We start from the raw sequence: 23,635 nt of genomic DNA, 5'->3' as shown, positions 1-23,635 counted from the left end.
CAATTAAGCAAGCCTTGCAAAGCAACCTGTGATGGAGAAGGAAGCAAGAGAGAGGGAGAAGGAAGCAGATGACAGCCAAACAGTATTCCCAGGTATTAAACTGTTTACAGAATTTAACATAAGGAATAAACAGTCCATTGGACATGCTAAGATTAGACATTTTTTGTGATCTGCTGTTGTTTGAAGGAGCTGTTCTTTCCAACAGGCAGGGCTTTTTTTGCAGCAGGAACTTCTTTGCATATTAGGCCACACACCCCTGTTGTAGCCAATCCTCAAAGAGCTTACAGTAGGCCCTGTAAGGAGAGCCCTGTAAACTCTTGGAGGATTGGCTACATCAAGGGTGTGTGGCCTAATATGCAAAGGAGTTCCTGCTGCAAAAAGCCCTGCCAACAGGTATCTTTTGGTGACATCAGTGGTAAATATTGTTTATATTAACAGGTCCAAGCACAAGTCCGTCATACAAAACTGAACTTTGACAAGCTGAAAACTGATGTTTGTCAGAAAGTGGATCTTCTTGGAGCAAGCAGATGCAATCTTCTGTCTCATGTGTTGACAACATACCAGGTAACTAGCAAGAAAGTAACCTAGGGCTTACACCTTGATAGAATGTACATTTTAAATGGCTGTGTAATAAAGTCATCTTAGTCGTAAGACTGAAGCTGGGTAAATGTTGTGCAGGCTAGTGCAGGGAATATTAACCATTAGTGAATGTATGAATATTGAAACCAGAAATTTCTCTTCCTCACAGACAACCCTTCTTCATTTTTGGGAAAAAACATCTCACACCATGGCTGCTATCCATGAAAGTTTCAAGGGCTATCAGCCATATGTATTCACTATGCTGAAGGTAAGCTGTATATAGTGTTTTAAATATTTACTTTCTAGTCTCTAGAGAGTGAATCAGATAAAGAAGGGATTGTGGACTTCATTGCAGAACATTTTGGAGTGGACTTCATAAGCTGTATATTTGATATGATTTGTGACCCATTAATTTCAGTTATAAATCTCTCATAAGTCAACTTTTGTTCCTAGTTTCGAGTCCCATAGCACCTTAGAGACCAATAAGATTTTTGGAGCATTAGCTTTTGAGAGTAAAAGCTTGACTCTGGAAAGCATATACCCTGATAATCTTATCGGTCTTTAAGTAGGCTTGCAGCTCCAGGTTGGAAAATACCTGGAGATTTGAAGGGGTGGAGCCTGAGGAGGGTGAGGTTTAGGAAGGGAAGGGACTTCAATGGGGTATAATGCCCTAGAGTCCACTTTTCACAGTGCTCATTATCTCCAGGTGAACTGATCCCTGTTGCCTGGAGGCCAGTTGTAACAGTGGGAGGTCTCCAGCCATCACCTGGAGATTGGCAAGGCTCTTTTTAAGGTGCTACTAGACTCCAGTATAGTCTTTGCTACTGCAGACCAACACAGGTACCTTCCTGCCACTTGGTTCTTAGTGAAGCTGAAGCAAGTGTTTTAATCTGTGTAATTCGTGAGGTGGTTTACATAGCAATGAATAGGTACAATAAAATCAATAAAATATAATAAAAAGACATAAGAGAGAGCAGTCATGGAAGGGATCCTAATAAAGTAAGCCAGCTGTAAAAGTTGATTAAAAAAATAAAAATATCAATGAAAAATTTTATTCATCCGCCATTTTTCTAAACTTGTGTCAACATACCGTATAAACCAGGTTTCCTTTTTTTGCAAATGGAAGTACACGCTGATAGTTTCAGAACTGGGTTTTGAGTCAGACATATAAGGACACCTATCCCTTTGTAAAACCAGCAACATGTACTTATATAGACCACACTGGAATAGCCTAAATTAAGGATGCATGCATCTGAGCTCAACTTGGAGAATGTCAGGCCTTTGAAGAGACAGCTTACTTTCAGAGGTCTGTTTTAATTAGTTATACATACTGATAATTTATTCACTCTGAAGTGTTGGCTACAGAAGGACTCTTAAATGCCCTTAGGATTATTTCTTTAAAGAATGCATTGTTTTAGGAAAATCCCCCCCCCCCCCTTTTGACTAGCCTTGGATAATGAGAACCATTTGTTTTCTTTGCTTCAGGGTGTATTCTAGGACTAATGTGATTGCAGGTGTATTTCCTGATTTTCAAGTTTGTGTTTGATGCACTAACAATTTTTAATGCACTAACAATTCCAAGCATCCTGTTGAGGAGATAGGATTTTGCTGTACAGTTATGGGAGGAGGGGAGGCTGTTCAGGCTTCAAGATTCATTCCCCTGAATACCTTCTGTTCGGTCACTGAGCGAATGCTAATTGCTCTTTGTTCTCTTGTTTTCTTTAATGACTAACAATTTGACCTTTGAACTATATCAAGAAAGGAAAAAAGGACACCATTTAGAAATACACTAATTTGTATCTTATGAAGGGAGTCTTGACTCTCAAAAGCTCATACCCAGAAAATCTTGTTGATCTCGAAGGTGCTACTGGACTTGAATCCAGCACTTATTAAACTTATAAAAGTCTGTAGCTAATGAAGATGATGTGTAGTCATGTTATTGTGCAGTGGCAGAATAAAACAGGAGTCCAGTGGCACCTTGAAGGTTAGATTTGTTCTGTAGCTAATGAAGTATTCAGGGGTAGAAGGAGAAGAAAATGAATTATAGGAATAAATAAGGTAAGGAGGGTGTAAGCAAGGAAGTAAGGGCAAGAGTAAATTGAAATGGCTTGATTTGATAACATCCAAAATGCTATTTTTTCCCCCTTGCTGGTCTATTTTTAAGCACTGCTATGGACCCAGGAGAGGAGAGATTGACATCTCTGCTCTACCATGATGCTCACTTGGTGACCTTGAGCCAGTCCTCCTCTCTCAGCCTCATATACCTCACAGGATGTTTGTAAGGGAAAAATGGGTGAGGGGAAACTGCTGCAAAGGGCCCCAAGATTCTTGGAGGAAGAATGAGATAAAAGCGTAATAAATAAATGCTTTGTTTTCTTAAAGATGGTCTTTTGTTAACTAAGATTTCCTTCCCTTCCATTTGGAAGTGTCCCAAACCACCTTTGTTGCTTTTTCATATGGCTTTTCCATGCTTACTGTAAACTTCTGCAGCTATTAATCCTATCAAATAATCAGACAGTCCTGTGGCAGTGAAAGAAGATGTTGGCCAGAGATGGAAATGAGGTTGAACGTTCCAGAGAGGGAGTGGAATTAAAGTTGTTGGGTTCCCTGAAGATCATAAGTCAGAGCCTGGGAGCTCAAAGTAGTGGTAGATAGCTGGAGGACAGATCCTAGTGCCATTGGATGGTCAGGGTGTGGTAGGTCTTGGCATCGAGAGAGCCAGTTTGGTGTAGTCGTTAAGTGGACTCTTATCTGGGAGAACCGGGTTTGATTCCCCACTCCTCCACTTGCATCTGCTGGAATGGCCTTGGGTCAGCCATAGTTCTGGCAGAGGTTGTCCTTGAAAGGGCAGCAGTTGTGAGAGCCCTCTCAGCCTCACCCACCTCACAGGGTGTCTGTTGTGGGGGGGAGAAGATAAAGGTGATTGTGAGCCGCTCTTAGACTCTGAAATTCGGAGTGGAGGGCGGGATATAAATCTAATAATATCATCATCGTCACAAGATGGATGAGTGGGCTGAATTGAATGAGAACTGATGATTCAGGGTGCAGACATCAATAGCAGCATCTCATAGTTTGCCTGTGGGGTTTCTTAGACATTCTTGAAGAGGGCTGGGGCTGATCTGTAAAGAAGATAGCTGGCTCTCTATGCGCTGAGATTTACCTCCTGGAGGCTCAGAAAAAGAGACTCTTCTGAAACTTTGAGGCAAGCCCTGAAACCTGACAACCATCACTGCATTAAACTGCTTCATCGAAAGGCATATGGGACTTTTAGGAACCATGTCTGGCATCTGTTATGTTCAAAATTATATTATATGTTCGCCTTGTATCTTTTCAAGAGAGGGAAAAAAGGGATATTACTGATATTTACCCAGTTTGATTGGACACAGAGGCCGTTCCAAAGCCTGTGATATAAATTACTGTCTTTGCAATTGCATCACTGCTGGTAATCTAATTTTCTTAATTGTTTTAATGTATTCTGTGTTATGTAATAATTGTCACCAGAAGATACATCATTGCCTTTATTCAATATAATTAAATTTTAACATAAACCATGTTATTTACAAGCAGGTAGATTCTCCCCCCCTTTTTACTAGAAGAAAAATCTTACTTTTGATAGGTGAAGAAGAAAAGCAAATTGTATGTGAATTTTCTTTCCTGTAAGATGTCTTTTGCTTTAATTCGTTAGCTGGAATAAATTCAATTTAATCCAGGTCTTAGGTCATGCACTATAGTTATATTTTCTTAATGCAGGAAGCAGGGGCTTTCATTGTGGTCTTGCTGTATTCTTTCTTGGATATTTGAGAGCTCTGTTTATTTAGATGTTTAGTTAGTTGTGCTAGTGTTTGGTTACATTACTGTTTCAAGAGTACCTTAGTAGTACCTGAACAGGTTAACAAGAGCATAATCCACCCTGAATCCTAGTGAGAAAGTGTGTGTGTGTGTGTAAAGGTAAAGGTAGTGTCCTGTGCAAGCAGCAGACATTTCTGACTCTGGGGTGACGTCGCATCATGACATTTTCATGGCAGACTTTTTACAGGGTGGTTTGCCATTGCCTTCATCAGTCATCTACATTTACCCCCAGCAAGCTGGGTACTGTCATGGGCTGGGGCCGGGTCAGGCAAAGTCCAGGGGCAGTCCAAGATCTGTAGCCGGTGAGCAACGAGGGTCCAAGGCGCCAAAACCAAATCACAGTCCAGGTATCGCAGGTCAGAGGTTCAGAAGCCAAAGTCAGGGGGTCCAGAAATCAAAGCCAAAGTCAGGGGGTCCAGAAGCCAAAGTCAAAAGCCGGAGTGGATGCTAGAACGTCCGGTAAGTGACTAGTTGCTTCCACAAAGCCTCCTCCCAAAGCCCACAGCTATATAGCCCTCTACTGTCTGTTGCCCATTTGGGCTAATTGCTGGCTCAGAGAGGCAGCCAGGATCCTGCTGAGACTCAAGCATCCTCACTCCTAGAAGGGCCAGAATCCTTTCAAAACTCAGGGCTCAGGGAGCGTCTTGCTCGTGAGCGTGCCGCCCTCCTCCGATCCCTGAGGTCCTGACGAAGGCGGTCATGCACACGAGCCACCCGAGAGGGCGAGGCAGGGGGGCTTGGATCTTCTCCAGCAGGAGGCAGGGGCACTGGTGCAGGTGGCAGGGGCACAGTTTCTTCTGCAGGCTCAGCTTCTTCTGCAGGGTCCCCAGTACCCATGATAGGTACCCATTTTACCGACCTCGGAAGGATGGAAGGCTGAGTCAACCTTGAGCCGGCTACCTGAACACAGCTTCAGCTGGGATCGAACTCAGGTCATGAACAGAGCTTGGACTGCAGTACTGCAGCTTACCACTCTGCATCACAGGGGTCATATATTTGTGTGTGTGTGTGTGTACACACACACTCACATATGGCTTTTTTGTAGAAAAGGTCCAGCAGGAACTCATTTGCATATTAGGCCACACCCTCTGATGTCACCATTGTTTCACACAGGGCTTTTTGAAGAAAACCCCCCAACAAGAACTCATTTGCATATTAGGCCACACCCACAGATGCCAAGTCAGCCGGGACTGATAGATAGATAGATAGATAGATAGATAGATAGATAGATAGATAGATAGATAGATAGATAGATAGATAGATAGATAGATAGATAGATAGATAGATATGCACAGGAACGCAGTTCCGGCTGGCTTGAGGTCAGGGGTGTGGCCTACTATGCAAATGAGTTCCTACTGGGATTTTCCCACAAAAAGCCCAGTTAAAAATAATTGCTACATCAGGGTGTGGCCTAATATGCAAATGAGTTCCTGCTGGGCCTTTTCCACCAAAAAGCCCTGTGTGTATATATACAGGGCTTGTGTGTGTGTGTGTGTATTTATTGCTGTCAAGTCCCAGCTGACTTATAGTGACCACCATAGGGTTTTCAGGACAAGAGACATTCAGAGGTGGTTTGCCATTGCTTGCCTCTGTGACATTAGCCTGATATTCTTTGGTGATCTGCCATCCAAATACCACCCACAGCCAACCATGCTTAGCTTTCAAGATCTGACTAGAGCAGGCTAGCCTGGGCTTTCCACATCAGGGCATAAATAGGGGGTGGGTGGATGTAAATAGCAGCAGAAAGGTGTTCAGAGAGTTAATGCAGTTTTACCTTCAGTAGTCCCTGTTTTTAATGGGATAGGAACAGAATTCCTTTTCTGATGCTGTAAGCATACAACGAAATTGATTTTCTTAAGTATGGCCACCCTAATGTCTCTAATGCTTTCCAAAAAGGCTGAAATATTCACTTACTGGTTTTGCTGTATTAGTTCTGGAGATATCCATTCCTTTGTTTCTTTAACACTGGGCTAAAACAGGCCATTCATGGAATAAATTTAGGCAAGACATTTTGTTCATGGCGGCAGCTTCTTCTTTTTCTTCTTCAAGATGTAAGACTTCCCCCCCATAATGTAGTTAGTATTGTTTGGTCCTAAAACTCTGTTGCTGGTGTTAACTTGCACATCTGGATCCATTGCAGGAACTCTGTCTATTGTGTTTTGGTATGCTTATTGATAGATAATTGTTCTGTAAGGTGCTATTTGTTAAAGAGCTGGACTTTACTTAAGCCAGGGATGTCATATATGCAGTCCGGGAGCCAGATCAGACCTCTGAGCAACTGGCTACCATCTTCTCCTTTCTCCCTCTCTCTTGCTTCCTTCTGCATCACAGTTTGCTTTGCACAGCAAAGTCTGTTTTCTCCATTTGCTGAAGTTCCTCCCTTGGGGAGGAGGGGGGGGGAAGCAGAACTTGCTTTGCCAGGCTCTCTTAATCACAGAGCAAAGCCACTGAGCCAGTTCTCTCTTCCTTCTATTGGCTGAGGCTCCTCCCCCTCCTGGTCCCCAGGGGAAGAAAGGAAAGAGCCAGAGCTTCTCCAGTTCCCTGGATCCCATGGGAGAGATATAAAGAAAGCACCTTTAAGACCAATAAGCGCTAATGTTTTCAGCATGTTTTAAGTTTTTTTTAAAAAGTCTTTGTGTTTGTTTGTGTTCTTTAGAAAGTTTATATCTTTGCTACCTAATCTTAAATAGGTGCACATATGGCTTGGCCCAACAAGGTCTCATTTATGTCAGATTCAGCCCTCATAACAAATGATTTTGACACCCTTGACTTAAGCCAATATAAGACCTTATTTTCAGGAGAAGCTTACATGACTCACCATAGAAACTGAATCTGTTGTAGAGGGTTCTTTTGTTTCTCTTGGTCATTTTGTGCTCTGGCACATGAGTTCATGCTGGGATTCTTTGTTTTCTGCTCATATTGTCAAGTGCCTTTGGATAATATCCACAATGTAAGAATTAAGGTTGAGCGGAATGTTCTTCAAGTTTTTGTACCAAAAAGGAGTTGAGGATTAAGGTGCTGTGAGGTGAAGAGATGCTTGTATGTTTCAAGACATGTCTGTTCTTTATAGGAATCCCTTCCCAATCCCTGTGAAAGAGAGCTCCAAAGGGGGGGGGGATATTCTCGAGGTGCTCCCCCCCCTCCCCCCAGCCCTACTGAAGTTGCTGGTCTCAGATATTCTAAGTGTCTGTCACAGTACTGAGGATCCAAACAAATACACTAGATGTTTTTAATTATAAAAAGGACACCAAAGGAAACCATATGTTCCCTCTAAGCTGCAGAGTCTTGTGAGCAAAAGTTCTACTTTCTTAGCTACTTGTATTAAAGTTGTGAGCTAAAGGCATTAAAGCTGTGAGCTACTGCATAAATTAGTGTGCTCCTGCGCCATTTTTCCTGAGCTAAGACAAAAATGAGCCCGAGGCTAAAAATCTGTGAGCTAGCTCACGCCAACTCAGCTTAGAGGGAACACTGCATAGCACTATATGCTGTACAGCCAGTTGTGTTTGTTCTGACAGACACTGAACCTCTGCCTCTGTTTCCCTGCTCAGCCAGTAAGCCATCAGACACCCTGATACAGAAGATCCTTATGCCCACAGGTATGCATATGTAATTCGCAATGCATATCAAGCTTTGGGTCAGTTCCAGAGTTATTGTGCCTGGTTCTTATTTCATTCACATCAGCTGAAATAAGAGACAGCTAAATACGCACAGGCCCAAGTGGTTTGGCTGGAAGTGGTGTGGTTGCCATTAAACATCAGGGAGAACTCTTGACTCCCCAAACAACCTTCCTTGCATGGTTGTACTTGTCCTAGGGTTGCCAGCCTCCTGCTGGGGCCTGGAGATCTGATAGAATTACAGCTGATCTCCAGACAACAGAAATCAGTTCTCCTGGGAAAAAAAATGCTGCTTTAGATGGTGGACACTGACATTATACACCACTGTCCCCTCCTGGCTGAGATGGGACTCTGCCTGGAGCCCTTCCCATACCCCCCGGGGCCCCGACCTACCGCCCGGCCTCCCGGTGAGGCCCCACCGGCCGAAACGCCCGCCAGCCCAAGGAGTCGATGTGCCCACTCCCAGGCCCAGGGAAGTTGGTGGAGCCACCACCACTGCAGCGTGGAGGGGGAAGCCAGAACAACGCCCAGCAGAGAGAGTGGGGAAGGTCGAAACCTTGAGCTGCGGTGGCTAGTGCCGCTCCACCCTGACAGAGCATCAACACCCCAGTCACCTCTGCAGCCCCAAGGAGGACACGCCCCAGGAAGTCCATCCTCAGCATCCTCGCTTATGAGCGGGGGCAGAGCTAACCAGGAGTTGGACCTGGGAGGCAGGGAGAGGGCCATGGGAAGGATAAAAGGTCAGAGGCTGAGAGGTCGAGGAGGAAGCAGGCTGATGCAGCGCAAGGGCAGCCGACTGAGAGAGAGTGGAGCCCAATCACAGCTGTGGAGAGGCAGGAGTAAAAAGGGTGAAGCACGCAGCTCGGCCCTCCCAAATTCTGAGACCTCCAGGATGCCTAGACGGGCCCAGCCCCAAGTCAGGGCACACCTAGAGCAGCAGCCACGGCGGGATGTGGTGGGGGCCACCAGGGGCGTGACAACCACTGAGGTCCCTCCTCAGGTTCAACCTTCAAATCTCCATTTATTTCCCAACTTGGAATTGGCAGTCCTAACGTGTTTGATTTTGATCGTTGTTGCAGAGTGAATACATGATTTTTATACTCATCCAGTTATTAGATCTTGGGGTCTTGGTAGATAACTCACTGAAAATGTCAACACAGTGTGTGATTGCAATAAAAAGGCCAACGCCATGCTGGGAATTATTAGGAAGGGAACTGAAAACAAATCAGCCAGTATCATAATGCCCCTGTATAAATCGATGGTGCGGTCTCATTTGGAATACTGTGTACAATTCTGGTCACCACACCTCAAAAAGGATATTATAGCATTGGAAAAAGTGCAGAAAAGGGCAACTAGAATGATTAAAAGTTTGGAACACTTTCCCTATAAAGAAAGGTTAAAACACTTTGGGCTCCTTAGCTTGGAGAAATGTCGACTGCGGGGTGACATGATAGAGGTTTACAAGATTAAGCGTGGGATGGAGAAAGTAGAGAAAGAAGTACTTTTCTCCCTTTCTCACAATACAAGAACTCGTGGGCATTCAATTAAATTGCTGAGCAGTCAGGTTAAAAGGAAGTACTTCTTCACCCAAAGGGTGATTAACATGTAGAATTCACTGCCGCAGGAGGTGGTGGCGGCTACAAACATAGCCAGATTTAAGAGGGGATTGGATAAAAATATGGAGCAGAGGTCCATCAATAGCTATTAGCCACAGTACATGTGTGTGTGTGTTTGTGTGTGTGTGTGTGTGTGTGTGTATATATTGGCCACTGTGTGACACAGAGTGTTGGACTGGATGGGCCATTGGCCTGATCCAACATGGCTTCTCTTATGTTCTTAGTACGACAGGATTCCTGTACATACCTAAAGCTTGTTGGTTCCTTTAAAACTCTTTTTGAGGAACTAGGATGGGAATCATGCCGTTAACTATGTTCATGTGGATGACTCTTGATTAAGTGGCTGATGCAAACTTGGAAATGTCCACAAAGATGGTTAGGCCACAAAAATGTTTACTAGACTGTCTGTCTACATATGCTATGTTTATTAAAAGTAGTTTTATATTTTTTGCCAAAAAAAGACAAGAACCACCAGCTTTTGTAAAGTTTTTCTTTCTGGTCACCTGGAGGTGATTTCTTATTCCCACAGGCAATCAGAGGGTAGTTATTTTCAATTCTGGTCTGTTGATAAATACTCATGCCATTAAAGCAAAACAAAAGGGAAAAAAACTAACATAAATGTCTCATCTTGGAATCTTAAATCTGGGTTTGGTTAGAAAGTAATGTTCCTTAATAAGAATGTTGGTATTGCCACTTCCCATGGTCTGTTCTTGGGATAAATGGTCTCCTGGGCTTCTTATCCATGTAAATATTCATGGAAAACTATATTTTAATAGGGGGAAAATGAAATTACATGTTAGTGCCTAAAAATACCAAAGGTAACATAAGTGCGAACAGCTGTTTTCAGCTAAAGAAAGATCAAAATTACATTGGCAGGACTTTGCAACGCCTCCACTAGTGAATCAGTCTGTTTAGCTGTGGAACAACATAAGAGCCAAACTAGATAAGAGGGAATATTTTCCACTTGGCGCTCTGTCTGGAATTACAGCCCTGTAGTAGATAATGTGGTAATATTAGAAGAAACTCTGATTGTGCCCCACTTTGTTGTATACCTTTGGTCACCATGACTGATGACCTTCATGAGGAAAGTGATGAGGAAGTGAGTTCCTCCTGATTCTCCTGAACATCTTTGAAACTGTCACCCATGGCATCTTTCTGGATAGGGAGCATTTAGTGGTTTCACTTTTACTTGACTGGTCAAATCTAGAAGGTATGCTAGGAGATTGCTGCTTGCCCCATGACATTTTTGCTGTGGGGTCCCACAGGGATCCACCTTGTTGGCCATGCTGTTTAACATCTACATGAAAACACTGGGAGAGGTCAATTCGAAATTTGGAGTCAGGTGTTACCAATATGTGGATGACTCCTGACTCTTTCTTAACAGCTGAGTGGGAATCCTGAAGAGATGCCTGGAAAAGGTAATGTGATGGATGAGGGCCAATGAACTAAAACTTGATCCAGACAAGACTGAGATGCTGTTGTAGGGTTACCAATCCCCAGTTGGGGGCAGAGGATCCCCCAGTTTGGAAGCCCTCCACCAGCTTCAGGGTTATCCAAAAGTGAGGAGGATGTCTGCTGGGCACTCCATTATACCCTATGGACACCAGTTCCCATAGGGTATAATGGAGAATTGATCTGTGGGCATCTGGGGCTCTGGAGGGGCTGCTTTTGAGGTAGAGGCCCTGAATTTGCGGCATAGCATCCAGTGCCCCTCCTCAAAATACCCCCCTCCCAGTTTTAAAAGATTGGATTAGGAGGCCCAATTCTATGAGCATCAAAAGAAAGTGCCCCTATCCTTCATTATTCTCACATGGAGGGACAGCATTTAAAAGGCGTGTGGTCCTTTTAAATGTGATTGCCAACACTCCCTTTAGAGTTCAGTCATGCTTGACACACCCTTTATCCTGGGTTCCACCCTCAAAGTCCCCAGGTATCTCTTGAGTTGGACCTGGCAACCCTATGCTGTTGGTCAATGTAGAAGCTACTTGTGGGCTGTGGAGCCAGCCTGTCCTGGAGGAGGTTGCACTCTACTGGAAGGAGCAGGTTTGTAGCTTGGAGGTTGTCATGATCCTATGCCTAAGGTGGCCCACAGGCTCCAGGGAAGCCTGTGTTAGAGTAGTGACCAGGATCCCTTCTGTCCCTCTGATTGGGTGGGCAGCAGTTTTGGAGGGAAAACTTGCCCAGAGGGGTAGGACCTGAGAGAAGAGCAAAAATAGGCATGCTAGAGAGGGAAGTGTGTTCTCTCTGGAAAAGGTTGAGCTGGGTAGAGGTTGCAGTCATGAGGGTTCCCTCATACAGGGAAGGGTGAGTGAGTTGAAAGCAGGGAAGAAGGGAACGTGTAGCTAGTTGCATCAGGGCTTTTATTTATTTGAACCACTATTACTGTCTTCTTTTTTCCTTGTTCTCTATTGCACTTTTAAAAAGTTACAACCCACTTTATTGTAAGAACTCACAAACAACCAAACTTGTTATACTGCCTGGGCCAGGATGCCTCTTCAGGTGCTTGCTGGGAAGGAAGATAAAGGAGTTTTGGTGGGTGCTCTGGTCCCTTCCAGTGGTGGCAATCTGTAGAGGCCCTCCCTGGTTCTCTGCTTGTGACAGGAGTGCTACTAAATCCTGGGCTATGGTTGAAGGCTGAGATTTCCTCCATGGCATGTAGCATTTTTAACAGCTCCAAATGGTTTTCTGCTATGGCCATTCCTTGAAAAGCATGATCTGGCCATAGTGATCCATTCTCTGATTGCATCCTGGTTAGATTACTGTAATGCACTCTATATGCCATTGAAAACGCCTTTGAAAATTATCTGGAAACTTCAGTTGGTCCAAAATATGGCTGGCTATAGGATTCCCAGCCTTGAACTGGGGGTAGGGGTTCCCCTGATTTTGGAGCCTCCAATCCACTCACACAGGATTGGCCAGTGGGGGAGCCCCACCCCCAAAGTGCTCCATTGGCTCCCAATGTGCCTGGTACAGTGACATCACCTGGAAGTGACATAATTGTGCCAGGCATGTCACAAGGGGACGCTTTAGCATTTGAGTGAAGAAACTCTATGGTGCCAGAGAGTTTTTTACCCAAATGCCAGAGAGTCCCTGCATGAAGCCCAACAATGTTACATCATTTCTGGGTGACATCATTGCACCATGTGCATGAAGATGGTCCCCCTGCCAGAAGCCAGCTAAAGTCCTGGCAACCTTATTTGGCTATTATTAGAGGTTGGATTACAGGATTCATATCACCCCTGTGCTGAAAGATCTGCCCTGGCTACTTGTCTGTTTCTGGGCACAATTCAAATTGCCTGTTTTTACCTCAGGCCCTAAATGGCTAGGGACTAGGGTACTGGGAGCACCATCTCCTCCCACACTGTCCAGCCCAGCAGCTGATAACTGTTTCCCAACCCCTATTCTCTGCGCCCCTGTCTTCAAAAGTAAGACTGGTGGCAACTAGAGACAGGACATTTTCTGTGGTGGCCCCGCACCTTTGGAATATCCTCCTTCTTGAGGTTTGCTCAGTGGCCTACATTGCTATCTTTCAGGCATTAGGCCAAAACATGTCTTTCTACAAAGGTTTTTAAGGAGTTGTGTCTTTCCAGCTGCTTTATGGGCTTGCTTCTGGTCTGTTGTCTCTTTTATTAACACTTTTAAGCTGTTTTTATGTCCCTGGGCTTGATTTAATAGTTTGTCTATTTTTATATTGATAATTATTATTTAATTATCAATAGGCCACCCTCAATTAATTCTGACCTATTGTTTTAACTGTTTAATTGCACAGATGTTTTATTGTTGGTTTTAATGGTTTTATTATGCTGGAATCCGCCCTGAGCCCACTATCGGAAATATACGGAAATAAATAAATAAATTGTAAGCGATCCTGAGCAGGACTCTAGAGAGGCAGCATAAAAATCTCCTAAATAAATAAAACTCACCTTTCATACATAGCAAGATTGCAGCACTGAGCAAAATATGTTCAGTGACATCAGCACATAGTAGATCTATAGTGTGGTTAGTCTGTGGCTAATAGTCCCCATACAAGAATGCAGAAAAAAGAACAACAAAACGAATTAAATGGGGGTGGGATTACAGGATAGGTAAAATCCCCCTCTTTATTCTCCAGTCCTGTTCTAACATAATGCCTACAGATAGATCCAGGTGGGCAGCCATGTTGGTCTGAAGCAGTAGAACAAAGCAGAATCAAGTAGCACCTTTAAGACCAATAGTGTGCTTAGAGCACACGAAAGCTTACATTCTGAATAAAACTTTGTTGGTCTTAAAGATGCTACTTGACTCTGCTTTGTTAATGCCTGCAGGCTCTTCTTGCCTAATTTTCCTCTCTGCCTTCTGCTGGCCACTTCCATTGTTTGCATGCCATAACAACCCCAAATGCTCCCTGAACTCTGGCTTCTTTGAAGGAGAGAATGCTGACTTTTGCACATGTCAGGTACAGTTAGTCCTGAATTAGGAATTTTTAAAATTGGATTTTTTCCTGCAAACTTGGGAGATTGCCATATGTATTCTAACAGACAGAGCCAGCAAAAACTGATGAACAAAGAGCAAAACAAATATACAGGAAGCAAAGGCAAGCAGCTGTTCAATGTTAATAGTATATGAATTCCAAAGATCATCTAGGCACAGCGAGTATTTTTTGTTTAGAAAAAAAGAAACTATTCTGCCTCTCTAGGGAACCTGCCCAAGGTGGATTGCAGGATAAATAACAATATAAAGTATTAAGAGTTATTAATTAAAGTCCAGCATTAAAAGCCCAGCCAGGGCATAAAATACTGAGGAGCTTAGAATGAATTTAACTGTTTCCAGGCAAAACTTCTTCAATAAAAGTATGGGTGAACCAGTTGCATAGCCAAGATTTTTTTAGAATGGGGGGCTTTAAAAAATTTTTGAGGCAGTCCAATTTCTAAAAAGCCCCCCCCCCCCCCTAAAAAAGTGAGGCTGGCCAGCCAGGTCTTCCTGCTTCTCGCAGCCAGATGGATGTGAGAAGCAGGGAGACCCACTGTCTCTTGCTCTACTGTCCTGCAAGATGAGAGAGAGAGAGAGGTGGGGCTGGCAGCCCAGGTCTCTGTGCTTTTGCAGTCAGCTTTAAAGCTGGCTGCAAGAAGCAGGAAGAGAGAGACCTGCCACTTCTTCCCTTCTGTTCTGCTCAGCTTGAGCAGGATGGGAAAGAGGCCAGGCCGACAAGCCAGGTCTCTGTGCTTTTGCAGCTGACTTTAAAGCCAGATGCAAGAAGCAGGGAGACCCACCGTGACCTCCTCTTCAGTTGGCGGCCCTGAGTAAGTTGCTATGGGCTTGGAGTGAATGGAGCTCTTTTGGCCTGGCCCCTGAAAGATAGTAGAGTAGATGCCAAGCAAGGTGCCACTAAAAGCCCTGCCTCTGGTTGCCACCTGCCTCACCTCTGAAGGTGGGGGCACAGGGAGCTGGGCTTATGAGGCAGATCATAACTGGCAGACTGGACAATATGGGAGGAGGCGGTCCTTCAGGTACCTTATCTCTAAGCAGTTTAAAAGTAAGAACCAGTGCTTTGAAATGTGCCCGGGAACAAATGGGCAGCCAGTGCAGTGTTTGAAGTACAAGGATGATATGATCCCTGTATCCAGCCCTGACTCTAACCTGCCAACAGCATTTGGGATGAACTGAAGTTTCTGGACCATTTTCAAAGGCAGCCTAATGTAGAGCACTTGGCAGTAATCTAACCTGGAGTTTATTAGAGCATGGGTCACTTTGACCCAATCATGTTTTTCAAGGAAGGACCATTTTAGCTGTTGCTGATAAAAGGTTCCATGTGCCACAGAGGAGACCTGGGTCTGTAGCCTTAGGCCAGGTTCCAGCAGCATCCTAAACTACTAATCTCCTCCTTTGAGAAGAGGGCATCCCCAGGACATGCTGACCCTTCATTCCTTGAGGATCTTTGTCATAGATCAACAGCACCTCAGGCTTCCCTGGGCTGGATTTCACTTTATTGGCCCTTGCCTGTCCAATTACCTTCTTCAGGCACCTGTTCAAGATTTCCACAGACTCACCTGACTCAGCTTTTAAGGAGAAATGTCATTCACACTTTGGTGACAACTTTACTCCAAATCCTCTTATGGTGTCTCCTAGTGGTTTCATGTAGATGTTAAACAGCAGGGGGGACAAGACGAAACCTCATGGAGAGCCCATAGCATAAGTACCTCAGGGCTGAGCACCCTTTCAAAAAGAGAAGCCATGTTAATTTGCCACAGCAAAAAGACCATAAGATGAACAAATCATTTTAGCACAAGCTTTCATTAACCAAGGTCTACTTAATTGCATAAAGTGGTATTTCTTAAACTAATGAAGGGACCCAGCACAGCTGTTGGTATAGTGACAGTTTTGGTCTCTGGCTTCAATGTTTTGTGTAGCTGAACCAGCTGGACTAACTGCAGATCTCTTCTCTAAGATAGTTCTATTTACCAGGGTTTGGTTTTGCAATGACCATTTATTATTTATTATTTAACAAATGTTTTAATTTATACCCTACCTTTCTCCCCAGTGGGGACCCAAAGTGGTTTATGTCACTCTGCTGCCCTCCAATTTATTCTCATAACCTATGAAGTAGGTTGGCCTGAGAGTGTGTGACTGTCCCAAAGTCACCTAATGAGGGTCCATGGAGCAATTGTAATTTGAACCCAGGTCTCCCAGATACTAGTCCAACACTCTTAACCACAATACCAAGCTAGCTCTGATGGTTGCCCTTTGATAACTAACGCAAGCTTATAGGATTGGTCTTCCTGTTTTTATTCTATTTTCACAGTAGTTTGTCTACTGACCTTCTTTTGCTACAAACATCTTATTATTCCTATTTAAAATACTTCCTATTTAAAGTAGTTCCTATCACTGTGAGTCTTCTATTTTATGCAACATTTATCAGCCACATTAAAAAAAAAAAAACCCAAAATTCCTTATTGTGGAATTCTTGTTTTCTTTCATGCATGGATTGATGGATGACCTAGAGCTTACAAGAACCTGTAAATAAACTAACAGAGAATGAAGAAAAGGAGGAGGAATTGCAGCTAGAGAACACCAAATCAAAAGATGATCAGCAGAGTCAGTAAGTCTTGACATATACATCTGGAGACATATTAACCTTTTACATGATGATATTTCCAGGTTTGTTTTAGCTTTGTCAGTTAAAAAAAACCTCGTGTTTCTGGTTGAAAGTATAGAAAGCTAGCAATTATCTGAGCAGATGAGACTTGAAACAATATGTTAATGTGAAGGCCTCCTGTCAGTGCCTGCACTTTGACCTTTTCCCATAGTCTTTTTCTACTAGTCATTTCTAACTGCCTTGGTCACATGAACTGACAGCCCTTACCCACCCCCAAGAATGTCATGTTACAGCTCAGATGGGGTGCTGCAGAGGAAACTTCTGGGTGACAGCCTCTGCATAGACATGAGGACCTGTGCCTAAGGACTAATCTTCCTTATCTCAGAGCATGGCAGACATCCCAGAGAAAAGTGGAGTGCTTCATTGAGCTTTTTGTTTGTGATGGGAGGCAGAAAATTTCCCTTTAGTTTTGTTTTAACAGTGGCTGAATCTGTTGGAATAACCTGGTTTTATGCACTGTTTGCTTCCCTGAGCTGAATATTTAGCAGATATTTCTCTTAAAGCTGAAGCCATCACATTTTCCCCTTCCTTTCATGGAAGAGCACATTTGAAATACACTATGTCTGAATGCAAAATGCACATCATTTTCGCCTTTCATGCAGTGTTCCATGCATGTCTCCGTGGATATCCATTATAACAGCATTATAACTGGAATAATCTTTTTTGTCTGCTAATCTGCTTGAACCTCAGCCGGGCAAAGTCCTGGGAGCATAGCTTGCCCAGTTTTACTTCTCTTCATTTACAGTTTTGTGGGACAAAGACTATCCTATGGGAGGCATGTGCATGTTTCACTCCATCCTACAGTGTACTTTTGGACACAATAGTTGGAACTGATCTAATCTGCACTGTGAGCACTCATTCACTTTTGTAGTTTATACAAAGTTTGACAAGTAATTCAGTATATCTGTAAAAGTATATCCTGAGAATTAAGCCTGGTGGAACTTTAGTTAGTGGTGTCAGGGGAAATATATAAATAGACTGGTCAGGCTGTGAGGAGAAAAGGAGGAAGAGAACTGAACTTTCTTCTGGGGGGGGGGAACACCCAGAGTCAGATCTGAAGATATCGGCATTGTTATGTTTCCACTGCCAATTGTTATTCTGAATTTCCAGGGTTAAGTTGCCAGCATGTATTGAAGAACAGGCTCTTGAGTACTGGCCATTTGATGTTTGACTACACATTTCACAAAAAGTCTTAGCATTATGTTTCCAGATAAACAATAAACATGCTGACTGGCATTGCATGTTTAGAGGTTGAACACATAGAAACCATTTTTACATCCACATGTGCCCATGGAAGCATCTCAAGATTGCCTACACCAAAAATGGCATCCACGTAAAAGCCTGTTGATGAGTGGCTCTGAATGACTGCTACAAAGAATGTCCCTGCATGAAACCACATCCTGTAGGTAGAATCTTAAGTTGCCTGAGGCACTTCTGGTTATGTGTGTGTATGTGTGTGCACTAAGTGCCATCAAGTGGCTTCTGATTTAAAGCAACCCTATGAATTAATGACATACAAAATGTCCTATCATTAACAGCCTTGCTCAGATCTTGTAGTCTGATAACTGTGGCTTCTTTTCCATCACTTTGGCTTTTATGGAGAGTTTAGGCTCAATTTTATTTGGAATCCATTCGTCTTTTTGGCAGTCCATGGTATCCGTAATATTCTCCTTTAACACCACATTTCAAATGAATCAACTTTCTTCATTGTCTGACTTTCACACCTATAAATAGTAATGTGAGATACCACAGTATGATTTATATTGATCACCAGCAACACATCCTTACACTTAAGGATCTTTTCTAACTCCTTCATGGCTGCCCTTCCCAGTCTCAGTCTCCTTATGATTTCTTGGTTGCAGTTTCCTTTTTAGTTGATAATTCAGCCAAGGAATAGAAAATGTTTTAAGAATTCCAGTTTCTTCATCACCAACCTTAAAGCTGCATAATTCTTCAGTAGCTATTTCTTTTGTTTTCGCTGACATGCACCAACCTCTGAGTCCTCACTGTGTTAAGCTGTGCAGCCTAGGTGGGGGTAAGCACTTTGTGCTCTAAAGAGTGTACATAAAACTGATGCAGACTTCTTTTCCAGCCTGCCTGATGTAAATTGCTCAGAATCGTACATGTGCAAGTTCTTTTTTCATTCTGAAGCAAAGCTGGAAGGGTCTGTAAAAGCAGTATGCTGTCAGGTCCCTCCCCCCCACTTTCAATTCAGAGCTTCTCTCAAAGAACATCTGTAACCTCGCTGTGTCTGCTTTCCTGTTATAGATCTAAAGGAACAGCTGATCTGTCCTCAGTGCTTGGCTTGTGGTTCAGATAAGATCATGGTGTGACATCAGGCATAGTACAGCAGTGATCCCTGCCAACCCAGTGCATCAGTTGCCATGTAACCAGTCCACTGGCTCTGCAGGCCACTCTTCTTCAAGGTCAAAGAAAGGAGCTGCTCTCCTCCTCCTACCAGAGTATTGAACAATGCTTAGAATATTTAGAAGAAAATCCCAAAGTGCTCTCAATCTAATATTTCTCAGTACAGGTGCTTATTAAGACTGTTTTCCATCCATTGGAGAATGTGGTAGAATTGAACTATGGTAAAAAGAATTCACTATGGCAATAAAGCCATTGTGGAGATGGAGACATTTCAACACAAAAATGGTCTTCAATTTATTTTTGCCGCAGTCTGTTTTGGAAGGGCTTTGTTTGAATCTTCTCATGTGAGCTGAGCAGCACATTCTGCCCTCTGGAGAAATTATATTCACAGGCATCCTTCTTCTTGTCTTGGTTACTTTTACTATCTGGCATGCTGTCATGCTGTTTGTTCATGGCACCTAGCGTGATGGCTTGTGATCAGCAACATCTTGTTATTGGTGAGCTACTAGTGGGGGGGGACGTGATCCAGCAATTTTATTGGAAGGCACCATGACGTGGCAGCGGAGGCACTGGGGCTTGCTGCTTCACCATCTTGCAGGCATATGGATGCTGAGTGGGTAGCAGCGCAGACAATGCTGCAAGTGGCAGGAATGTCTGCCCACTCGGCAGCTGTGCACCTGCACAAGGTAGTAGTAGCAGTCACTGCCTATGACCTCAGGACACCTTCCAATAAGAGCATCAGATCCCACTCTATAACTCAGTAGCAGCAGCAGAAGCTTGTAGTACTAGAGGAAGTGAACTGCTAGTATTTATGATGATAAACTGTTGTAGCAGTTGGTGCATCCCACATTGAGTGTTAATTGGCTGGAGCAGAAAACCTTTAAGAATATGCCTGGAAATTGCGTAGCAGTTGATTAAATGCCAGTCATTCACAACTTTATTTCATAGACAGTATTAAAATACAAGCATCCACAAAATTTCAGGGTCTCTTGATTATTCTATAGAACAAAGAATGGAGAAGGCATCCATTTTATATTTTATATATATTCCCTGTAAGGATGTGCTATGCCAGAGACAAAAACAAAACTCTCATATTCTTCTCCTCCCTTCAATTTAAGGTTGATTTCGTTAGATGATGAAAGCCACACAAAGGAATTGGCAAGCTCAGGTATTTTGTTTATTATGTCTTTCAGATGCCATGTGTCTCATGTTTGTTAGTTATCTTAAAATCAATTTTATTTTTATTTTTTTGCTGCCTATCTGTACTGCATTGTCTGAGAGTGTTTTCCATCCTAGCTCTAGAAATTTAAATCACATGGAATCAATTATGAGTAGTTTGGGGGGCGGTTCTTTAACAACTGTCAAGGCACCTTGAAACATAAATGATGTGTAGTAAGCATCAACCCTCTGCATGGATTTGCTTGCTACCATGCTCAATGGAACCTCTCCACCTCCTTCAGCTGGAGAAACATGGCATCACACCATGACTGCTGCTATTCCTGGGGTACGTTCTGTCCCCAACCCTGTTCCAGGAGAGAAAGTATGTGCAGCTAATGCAGCCATGGCATTTTGCTATGTTTCTTAGAATATGCAGGTTCTGTGTGTGTGTGCTTTCTCAAGAAGTGAAAGTATGTGCACAGATATGATAGGCCTGGTTGCAGATTTAACTTGCCCTGGATAAGTAGATTGTCAAGGATCATAAATTATTGATGCTCTGACAAATCAGTAATAAATTGGAGAGGTAGACTCTCTGTTCCTAAATGAGGAATCTTATCAATTAAATAATGCCAGCTAAGCAAAAGATCTGCCTTTTGAAATATTTTGTAATAAATCCATTCCACATCATGATCAGAAGTACCTCTGTTTCCAAATTACTTTGCAGATGGAGATATTCCATCAAGTAGATACTGAAGACTGAAATGTTATTTGTCTGACAGTATTAGGGTTTTAAAGAAAAGCAGGAACATCACTTTAAGTATCTTGTTTTAACAGGCAACCTTCCATTTTGTGGTGATCTCTTTGGTTTAAGAAGAGACAAAGCAGGGAAGGTTGTGTCAAAACTAATCTTGAATTTTATACATTTTCTTTTTTAAAAAAAATCTTTTTAAACCCACAAGTGTATTTGGAAGAAATCTAGTGTCTTTGGAAGTGTTGGTCCATTACATAGAATACATAAAATCCTAGCATTTTAATGGAAGTGATAATTGAACTCATTTGTAGGCATGACCTGAATTGAGGGGGGGGGGATTGATTTGTAGAAGCACCCCTGTAAACTAAACAAAGGTTTCCCTCAATGCCTGCCAATTGTCTACAAAATGGGGGAGAGTCTAGACATGTTAAGATAATATTGAGAAAACTCCTTTTTAAAAAAACTTACTGGATTATCTGCTAAGATATGCAGATGAGATTTGATTTTGATCAGAAACAGACTCTTCTCAGAGGTCTTTCCAAAATTGTGGAATGCTTTCCCTTTTGATACTCCCCTGCCCTCTTCAGTCATCTCATTTGGGGGAGTATGTCAATAAGGACTATTCTCTTCTGTCAGGGATTTGGGTGAGTTTGCATGTAAGAACTGAGATTGGCACATTGACTTTTCTTGTTGCTGTACTTCTGCTTGCCTCAGTGTTTGTGTGTGTTGTCTGTGGCTTGAATGTTTAAAAAGTGTTTTAAGATTATTGTTTTATCTGTGGGTTGTGAACTGATTTGGAAATGTTATTAAAGAGCAGTGCATATATTTAGGAACATGTAAATAGCTGAATCAACAGTCTGGAGTAGTTAAGTAAGAAATCCTGCCAGGTGATCCTACTAGATAAGCTTTGAAGACGCTTTGAAGAGCATTCCATATCTGAAACTATGTCTCTACTGGATGTGACTTTACTCAGTAAATATTTTGGTTGCGTAGCAGAAGATGCCAAGGACATCCTGAGTACTTTTGGGGAGAGCTTCAACCACAGAGAGAGTTCAGGTATGTTTCCTGGATTAATGAAAACAATAGCACTGTAACTATGAAACATACAGATTAATGATTTCTGTTTTCCTTTGCCTTATTTTTAGGAGCTATAGATGACTTGTTAGACTTGAAACCTGAGGAAAATGGTATGTAATGTCTTTGACCAACTGGGTTCTGCAAACAGACACCAAATGTAGTATAATTTAATTTTTACATTGTAGAATCTACCTTTTTTTCCAGGGTGTTCATTTTGCTGTGGATGGTTAGGGGATATAAGAGAAAATTCAGCTCAATCTGTGGGCTTTTGGTGTGATCCTGGTATGGAAACATATCGCTTCCTGAGATACTGTTGACAGCAATAGTGTACTATTTTTCAGTTTCCTTAATGTTAGATATTATTGTAGGCCTTGGATGTTCTTCCAGTGGATTTTTGCCAGGTATGCTTGAGGCCAACTTTTCTTAAGTAGTCTGTTACAGATGTATGAGTTTCTAAGCCCCTGTGTTGCATAATGTACTTACCTTGGCAACTACCTTTTTTGGGGGGAGGGGGGAAGGTCGCATTTTGTTGTGAGGTTTCTTATACCAGTCCTTCCAATGTTGCTGGCATCTGAGGGTGACTTCCCACAGCCCATTTTGACATGCTGAAGTGTGTGTGTGTTTGTGTATTCCTGAAAAACAGGTGAACAATTAAAACCTATTTTTTCCACAAGTGAATATCACACTGTTTAAAGATGCTTCCCAGTTGGAGATGTGTGAAAGGGCATGAGAACACATCTTAAAGAAGAGAGTAATACTGCTTATTATAACAAAATCAGAAGTTCACGATAATTTTAGCAGATAATGCTGTCTAAACTACTGAGCTTTCATATCCATCAGTGGCTTCTGATGCTTTTGCCACCTTAGCAAATGTGGCAAAGACTGACCAAGAGAGAGATCTTGGGGTTGTGGTAGATAACTCATTGAAAATGTCAAGACAGTGTGCGCCTGCAATAAAAAAGGCCAGTGCCATGCTGGGAATTGTTAGGAAGGGAATTGAAAACAAATCAGCCAGCATCATAATGCCCCTGTATAAATTGATGGCGCAGCCTCATTTGTAATATTGTGTACAATTCTGGTCACTGCACCTCAAAAAAGAAATTATAGCATTGGAAAAAGTGCAGAAAAGGGCAACTTCTTAGCTACTGTTGTCAATAATTTCTGCTAATCAGTTAGTACAAATCCATATTTTTTAAATGTTACCATTCATGTGTACATATGCACAGGGTTGGAGGGTTTTTTTAAAGGGAAATAACAGCGAAACATAGCACGGTGCCATGAGAGGAACCCACATCAAGCTGCCAGATTTGCTTTCAAATGTTGGAGCAGCAGACTTCCTGAAGAGCAAAGTGGTCAGGCTTCTGGCAGTAACAGCAGTTAAAGCAACTTTGACCTGCTACCTATCAACGGTGATCATTCCACGTTCCCCTAAAAGAAAGACCAGCACTGATCATGGCGCACAGTTTTCATTTAGATTCTGCATGCAGAGTAC

General features: G+C 42.8%; 1 protein-coding gene across 8 annotated transcripts in view; it reads left to right on the top strand.

Annotated features, from left to right (window-relative positions):
* The window catches only part of ICA1 (islet cell autoantigen 1), a 92,992-nt gene that overhangs the window by 52,416 nt on the left and 16,941 nt on the right, over positions 1 to 23,635 (top strand). For 4 of the 8 annotated variants that reach the window (XM_060248574.1, XM_060248573.1, XM_060248569.1 and 1 more), the window contains exons 7-12: positions 439 to 564; positions 749 to 847; positions 16,636 to 16,733; positions 20,276 to 20,325; positions 22,063 to 22,122; positions 22,212 to 22,253. In XM_060248574.1, coding sequence (XP_060104557.1) covers positions 439 to 564; positions 749 to 847; positions 16,636 to 16,733; positions 20,276 to 20,325; positions 22,063 to 22,122; positions 22,212 to 22,253 — 475 coding nt within the window. Of the gene's footprint in view, positions 1 to 438; positions 565 to 748; positions 848 to 16,635; positions 16,734 to 20,275; positions 20,326 to 22,059; positions 22,123 to 22,211; positions 22,254 to 23,635 lie in introns of all 8 variants that reach the window. The other 4 variants (XM_060248571.1, XM_060248567.1, XM_060248570.1 and 1 more) reach the window with 1 other exon arrangement.

Source organism: Heteronotia binoei, chromosome 10 (genome assembly GCF_032191835.1).
Source record: "Heteronotia binoei isolate CCM8104 ecotype False Entrance Well chromosome 10, APGP_CSIRO_Hbin_v1, whole genome shotgun sequence".
Lineage (NCBI taxonomy): Eukaryota > Metazoa > Chordata > Lepidosauria > Squamata > Gekkonidae > Heteronotia > Heteronotia binoei.
This window is presented reverse-complemented; position numbering and strand designations above follow the sequence as displayed.